We start from the raw sequence: 8,088 nt of genomic DNA on the forward strand, positions 1-8,088 counted from the left end.
TTATGCTATTTTTTCTAGGATCCTTCTCTCTTAGCTCTTCGTGAAGCTTCACTCGCCCTCCGTCGTTCGGCTGCCCGATGCCTGCATGTGTCAGTGTCGCTACACCATGCTCACTCAACCTCACGTTTTGCTGCACAATCTCCTGTTCAGAAGATTTATGAGGCTTTTGTAGAGGCACGATCAACACCCCGTTGGCTTCCACTCTCCTGGCTCGCAGATGCCCCAAGAAACTCACCGACAGTTTCTGCCAAGCAAAAGAGAGAGGGAAAAGGAGAACAACTCATTGAGAAGAATGACAGCTCTGTTGACAAGGAAAGCGAGGCAGATCATGATAAAACAAAAGCAGTTGTTCCATATGATCCTTTTGTTCCATCATCGAGATATACAACACTTTGATGTCAATTGCTTTTGTCTCTTTATCTGTCTGACTTATTTGTGTCTCTCTTTTTGTTTGTCTGTCTCTGGTTAATTTTTTTTTAATTATTTTGGATTTCTAATTTGCATTGCTTTCCAATTACTGATTGTACATAAATGTATTCCAATAACATGATTACACACAAGGAATGCACAGAAGGAGACGACTTGGACCATCATGTGGCTCCATATCTGCATTCCTAAAACTCAATCTGGAAAAGGGGTAGAAAGATGGAGGTGGAGAGCTTGAGAGTACGACTATTACTACAACTAATCTGCATGCCCAGCTAAGGGGCATAGCACCCCCTTGGGGTGTGTGTGTGTGTGGGGGGGGGGGTATTATTGACCCGTTTTGTACTTTGTTCTCTTGGGAAAGGGGGAACACCAGGTTCGTGTAGGAATTTTGAATTTTGGGCCATGGTGCCGGCGATAGCTCACTTACTCTTTTTGACGGACATCATGGGATCTTCAACGTCCACCAACTAATGCCGGTAGATGGGATGCAAGCTTAACGTCCATCCGTAGGATGGCACACACATTAAAGAATCACTGGGATGACAGTTTATAGCTGTGTCGGGATTCGAACCCAGGCTAGCCAGAGCTTGGGAGGAAAGAGTAGAAATAGGAACGGAGAAGGGGAACTATACGTTGGGAAAAGAAATGCATGTAACTGATCATTCACAAAATGATATACATATATATTTTAAAAAGTAATATCCAATTTTACAGATAATACAACATGCACACAACATCCATAGATCACACAAACCAGTCCCGTGCTCCCTACCTTTTTGACCGATTTTCCTGGCACCTCTATCCTCTTGATTCCAAGTTTCTATCCAATTTTTGAAAACCTATCTACTGTGCATGCTGCAACCTTCCCAGGATGACCATTTCAAACATTAACGATTCTCTGTGAAATACCCATGCATTGCTACCGTTTTAACTCTCCTCTTATTAATTCCAAGCTCTGCCGCCTGATCCTGTCACTGTCATCCATCCTGGTACAAAGCTGTCCTGCATCGACTTTATCAGTGCCCTTCATGATTTTAAACATTTCAATGAAATCTTGTAATTGCCTCTTTTCTTATGTAAGAAAAATCCAGTCTCTCTCAGGCATTCTTCATAGGTCCGTCGATGTAGCCCTGGAATCAATCGGCTTGCACCACACTGAAAACCTTATGCGGCAACTACATCATTCTTCAGATATTGCGATCACTGCATCTGGACAGAATAATCTAGGTGAGGCCTCACTGAATTCCTAGATAAGGTTAATGCCACTCAATATTTTAATTTATAAACGATCCCTTTGCGAATGCAACCTAAAATCTGATGAGCTTTTCTTACTGCTCTGCCCGGTATTGCAGCGACTGTGTACATCCCGTATCGACAACCACCCCAGATCATTCTGTCTTGTCACATGTCCAACGTTTCATCTTGTATTAAGTAGTTCCTATTTTCTGTTACTTCTGTCCACGTCTAATACCTTACATTTTCGAACGTTTAACTGCATCTGCCAATATTTTTTCCCATTCTATGATTGTAGATCTCGACTTTCCTGAATTTGATGACCACATATACCTTACCCCTAAACTTTGCGTTATCTGTACATTTTGAAAGCAAATAGCCATTTAATAAGTTTACCATCTCACCTTTATCACTAATAAATATCTCTGTGCTATCCCTGTACCGGCCTATACCTATCGAAGCCTGCTCCTTTCCGACTTTTTCTGTATATTTGTTAACAGTGATTGTACATGTCTCACATGCAGGAAAAAAAACCCCATGAGTGGACATGAATGTACCATCACATTAATATTCAAGTACATTAGCAGTCCATGTCCAAACTGAGATGGTATTTTGGATTTGAAGTTGAGTTCCCTGCATCATGAGCCAGGTGGTCAGGAATAGGAAGGCAAACAGGCAAATCCTTATGCAGTTAATACGTTTAAGACCTTGCTCTATTCTCTTTTAAATTTATTGCCGTATCTCTTTCGATCGCTTACTCTTTTGGCCTGCCAAGTTAATGTCTTAAGTTAACTCACCTCAGTTTGCTCTTACATTGATACAAGACATTATTTCTGCCCTATGTACAATGTATCTGCTGAGTAGTCTCGCATCAAGAAAAGCTGACACAAACACAGTTTATTGTTACACTCCATTTTACTTTGTGTCTGTCTGTTCCCTTGTATTTTCCATATCTTGAGAACAGAACATTGGAGGGCCACCAACTTTAGCAGACATAACTGGAGCCCATGGGGAGTGTCTTGGGGGAACGGAAGGGGATGGGGAGGGTGGGGTGTTGTAACATCTAACACGATTACAACCAAATTTAACACATAATGGGGGGGGGGGAGGGGTGGGTAGTAATTTTAGGAGGGGGTGGAGAAGGGGGTAGTGGGATCTCTATAATTGGGTTCCGTTGCAGTTCACTCACAGCCCTATGGGTTGCAGTGCTACTTGGCGTGATTTGCATAATGGGGGGCCCCATTAAGGATTTTGGTGAAAAAATTAAATTATTAGCTTTAAGATTCTTGTTTTTGTCGATTTAGGGGGATAGGATTTTGAATAGGGGAGTGGGGAGGGATGGTTCTCTGTAATGACTTGAGTGATTGCCATTAAACTTGGTGGGGGTAGTATAGGCCGCATTATGGGGTTAATAATGAAAAAATTAAGTTCTTACCTTTAATAGATTTTAAGATTTAAGGGGGGATTTGGTGAGTATAATGATGGGTGGTGAGAAGAGTGCAGAAGTTTTGGTAAGGGGGCAGAGGTTAGTTGTGTTTGTTGTCTTGAGAACAATGTGGGCGTAGTACGTGGACCCCACCTAGCACTTGGCACTTGTATCCCTAATAAATGTCTTCCGCTTATCCTCTATACTATTCCTAACTTACCTTTCCATACACCCTGGTTTTCTTGGCTCTTGCTTTCCATCTGAATGCAATATATTTACTCTTTACTCTGTGAATTTGCTCCTTAAAAGTTTACCATTTCTCTGATGCTTATTGCCCCTCCCCCCCACCCCGTTACCCTGTCAAAATCTATAGGAACTTATCCTCTTCTGATACCCTCAAAGTCTGCCGTACTAAAATCCAAATTCTTTAATGTAACATCCCAGCATCCAACTCATAATAATAGTCTTTCTCATGCTGCATTTTGGTCACTCATCCCTAAATACTTACCAACTTACACTTTATCCACAATAGATGGATCATCTTAGCCTCACCCTTGTAAGCTTTATCCACAATCAATCCTGTATGAAATCGAGAAATTCCTGCACTGCCCCCAGCATTTCTCTTCACCTTGAGACCAAATCTATACTGTCAAAGGCATAATCCCCCATAACCATTGCTCTTCCCTTTCCACTAGATTTTCACATTTCTTATCTTTTTATCCTTTTCTTTCCTCACCTCTGGAGCCCTATAGCAGCAGCATCCTTACTTTTAGTAACAGTATCCTTCATCTCAGTTCCCAGTTTAATGTCATCCCTTTCTATCGATACAATATTTTTTCAACGTTTCCAGTCCTCTTACCCAGGTAGGTGCCTCCTCAAATATTCCTGTTTACCGTTCACACTTGTACATTGTGTAACGTTCAAATCCTTTCTTCCAATTACTCACTCCAGCAAATCAAGTCTCAATCACTACAACTACATCAAAATCATCTCTTTATAGTATTGAGCTCCTTCACCTTATTATTTAGAGTCTTGGCATTGGTATGGAATATTTTAACTCCTCCTTTCCTGTAATTTTTATTTCCTGCCCACCCCTATCACTTACACATTTCCTCCCTTTGTCACTTCACTTCTCTCTGCTATTCCTAAAAATAAATGATATCTCTCCTCCATTCTCCATTCAAACTCTCGTGCCCCCTGCTTGTTTTGTTTCGCCCATGCCTTTGAAAACGTTCATTTGCTCCTAAAACTGCTTCCTAAATGCAAACCCTTGTTGCCTGCACATTTTTCTAATTTACAGGGTGCCCCACAGAAAACCAGGAAATTTGGTACAGTTTATTTAAAACAAAAGCAAACTTAAATGTAGTGTAAAACAAAGATACACTTTATTATATGTTAGTTTATTGATATGGTAAAATACGGCAAAATAAATCTCAAATTTCCTGGTTTTCTGTGGGGCACCCTGTAGGTGAACATCTTTTGCTCTCCTCATGAACTCTATTGCCCTTCCTATTCCCAGAATAATGCCAGAGAACATAACATTACAACCCCTTACATCAAGCAAGCTACACACAATAACCTGTACCTATTTTTTTTTTAAACTCCTGAACTCTTCATAGTAAATGTATGCTATTTTATTTGCCCCTGAATGTAAAAACTACCAACATCCTCCTGCCATGACCTACATGTTATTAACTATTTCTGCAAAATCTGTCACTTCAGCCACTTTGAGACAGAAGACAACTTTATTTTTGCAATCCTCCCTGCAGTTTGCATATGCAATAGTTTAGTTTCTTATCAAGATCATATCCGTCTTCTCCTTCCTGCTTGTCTGTTCCCTAACCTCAACAATGCCGACCTCCATCCTTAACCCACCTTAGATTGTTGACATAATTAATAGCCTGCTAAGCAGTCGTTCATCGAATAGTTTCAAATTGATGTTGCATGGAATGCCTGCCTCTCTGTCTGTCACTCTCTCTGTCTCTCTGTCTCAGTCTCTCTCTGTGTCCTTCCTTTTTTGTAAAGGCATGCAGTGGCTGGAATATTTTTTTAATTCCATTATAATCCCCTTCTTGGTTTTAAAACTCCATTTCTCTCTTGACTCATCAGAAAGTGCAGTTGTTTGAATGCCTTTCATATCATGATTCTTATCACCTCGAAAGCTGGATGTTTGATTTGGTCTTGTTGCAGATTTTTGTCTTCCTGAAAAGCTTGTCCAAAAAGGTGTTGATTTTGAGGTTGTTTTTTTTTTTTTTTGCAAATCCATGTGGTATTTTTCACACTGCCTCTTTTGGATTGTAGTTCATGGCATTGGCTTGCTGAGACGATCTCCCATCTCTTTGTCTTTTTTCTAAATGTAAACCGTGAATGGAATTATGAGCGATTGAATGATTGAATATGAATAAACCACTCTGAGGCACTTTTCAGAGTCAAAATATTTTGCTAATTTTTTCATGAAGATTTAAGAAAGTGAAATTATTATTTTATATGTGTACTGATGCTCTCGGGAATTATAAATGACGAGCAGAGTACTCCCCGCCCCAAGGGTGAGCTTGTTCCAAGCATGCAACGTGTTCTTCTGACGCATACTTTTATTTTGGCGTTGTATAGGTAACTGACCTAAACTTTTGTTTTTAAACCGCCCGTCTGTCTGTCTGTCTCTCTGAAGTTTGTGGAGTATGTGTGTGTGTGTGTGTCCACCCTCTCTCTCTCTCCTGATCCAATCAGTGTGCATACTAGCTCTATGTCAGCAAAAAAAGACCCAGGTTACGTGCATGAAGCAAAAACATACTTTCTGCTTATGATTCAAAACACCTGACTGGACTGGAAAACATGGGGACAGGAATACTGCACTGCAAATGGTGGAGACTTGTAATACCCTCTCCCACCTGGAGGCGGCGCTACACGACACACATTTACATCGAGAATTTGCGGAAACTCCCCCTCACAAACCTACAGGCAAATATAAAAACACCCCTATACACTAATTGGGGCCATGATGATCCTTTGTAGCAAGTCTGGATGTACGAATTGACCCAGAACTGTATGAGGAGTAGTGCGACAAACAAACACACACACACAAACACCGGTCCGTGAATTATGGTAAGAATCCAATGGAACTCGATCCAGCTTTTATGTCAAGATGGATTTTGGTTTCAGAAGGTGGTGGTCTGCCCCAAGCCAGATGATTTCAATAATGAAACATCAACCTGTGACTGCATGGGATTGTTAATAATCGAAAATATTTGTTAGGGATGGCAGATAACCTGAAAGAGTGGTGTACTGCCTACTTGAATCAGTGGAAGGAAGAGTAGTATTGAGGTTCAGCGATGTTCCACAAGTGAGACTAGAGGGTAACAAAGCAGTGTAGGTGAGCATCGAGCCTGGATGGTGGAAATTTCACAAGGAAGTGGATGCTGGGAGAAAGCATGTAACTTGGAGTGACTAGAAAAGGATGAAAGAGTAGAAAGAGGAAGAGCTGGGGAGAGACAGGAGAAAACAGACTTTGAAAACTACCCTTTTAAAACCTGAAGTTGAATTTACTCGCTTCCAATTCCTGAGATGCCGTTCCAGGAGTCCAATTGACTTTGCCTGAGAAAACGATGTCCAATTGCCCTGATGGTCCGAAATACCTCACTGTCAATTAATCACATGGATTAGTCTTTGCAATAATTGTGACAATTACTTTATTGATGGAAGTTCAAACTTACACTTTGCATGTGATCAGAGAAGACAGCAAAGCCAGGACGTTAACTAATTGAACTACCGAACACGTATTTACAAATACAATTTCCGTTATTCATCCAAGTAGCATGGAATGTATGGCTACCACTCGTCGCCTATAATTACGTAGACTTGCACAAATTGTATTTTCATAACTAGTTATCTTCCAGTCACCATAAAGTACGACTCGGATGAAAGCAAATAAAACATCATGCCTCCAGTACGGACTGCATATGTACTTGGAAGCAAGACAAATTAGATGGAGCACAGAACTTTACATCATGGTAGGAGTGATGAAAGCTACAGCAACAAATGTACTGCGGGGCTGAAAAACAATCAAACCTTCTGACATTCAAAGCGGTGATAAGAGCAATGACAAATCTCAGGCACACTCTGAACGGCACACACACATCACAGGTGAACAACAGCCGGTCATGAGCGAGCTGTCAGCTGCAGAATCTCGTGTGCCAATATGACAGACGGACGGAAGTGGAAGTCGTCATGGACATGGACATGGTGACCACCATAGGCAGCTCGTTTATGAAGAACTTTAAGGGAAAGAGCTGTTTGGCAAAATGTGGACACTGTGAGTTTGAATGTTGCGGACCATCACGTTGACATCTACCAAAGTCCTTCAGACACGTTCTGTAGATTTGATTGACTCTGATCCAGAAGCTTCAAACCAGTAGAATCTGCCAGGATTGGAGAAGCTCCTTGAATCTCTTAGGCAGTGAATACATGGGTATTTAGTTTTTGAACCTGTTATTGTAATGAAGTAAGCAGCTATAACAACCGAGTTGGAAATGGCCAAACAAGACTGGTGGTCATCAAAAGGTTGTTGATATGATGTGGGATGAGAGGTGTGGGAGGAAGCTCCAGCCTGTGATGTCGAAAGAAACAAGTGGGAGCAGATGATGTGTTCGGCCGTAATCACAAGCAGGGCTGGCAGGATAGTTTGGAGGTACACACACTCACGTCTCAGCTGTCTAGCTTGGGTTTGAATCCCGGCCCAGTTATAAACCGTCATCCTGGTGTTTCACGGTCAGGGTGATTCATCAATGTGTGTTCCGTCCCTCGGATGAATGTTAAACAGGCGTCCTGTCTGCTGGCATTAGTTAGTGGACATTAAAAATCCCACGGAGTCCTTGGTGAAGAGTTGGCAAACTATTGTCGGAATCATGAACAAATTCCCCCATTCCCACCCTAACTACTACTAAGAAGGAAATGGAAAACCTCCCAGTATAACATTTGCCAAGAAACTGATTCAGCAACACTGA

The 8,088-nt window shown here is 41.4% G+C and overlaps 1 protein-coding gene across 1 annotated transcript in view; it reads left to right on the plus strand.

The window, feature by feature from the left end:
* LOC147028566 (55 kDa erythrocyte membrane protein-like) overlaps positions 1–5,526 on the plus strand; it is an 88,436-nt gene extending 82,910 nt beyond the window's left edge. The window contains exon 9 of the mRNA XM_085879089.1: positions 19–5,526. Coding sequence (XP_085735215.1) covers positions 19–396 — 378 coding nt within the window. The 3' untranslated portion in view covers positions 397–5,526. The remainder of the gene's footprint in view (positions 1–18) is intronic.
* Positions 5,527–8,088: the final 2,562 nt, after the last annotated feature.

The sequence above is a fragment of the Eptatretus burgeri genome, chromosome 4, assembly GCF_056783735.1.
Source record: "Eptatretus burgeri isolate ZD-2024b chromosome 4, Ebu_testis_v1, whole genome shotgun sequence".
NCBI lineage: Eukaryota > Metazoa > Chordata > Myxini > Myxiniformes > Myxinidae > Eptatretus > Eptatretus burgeri.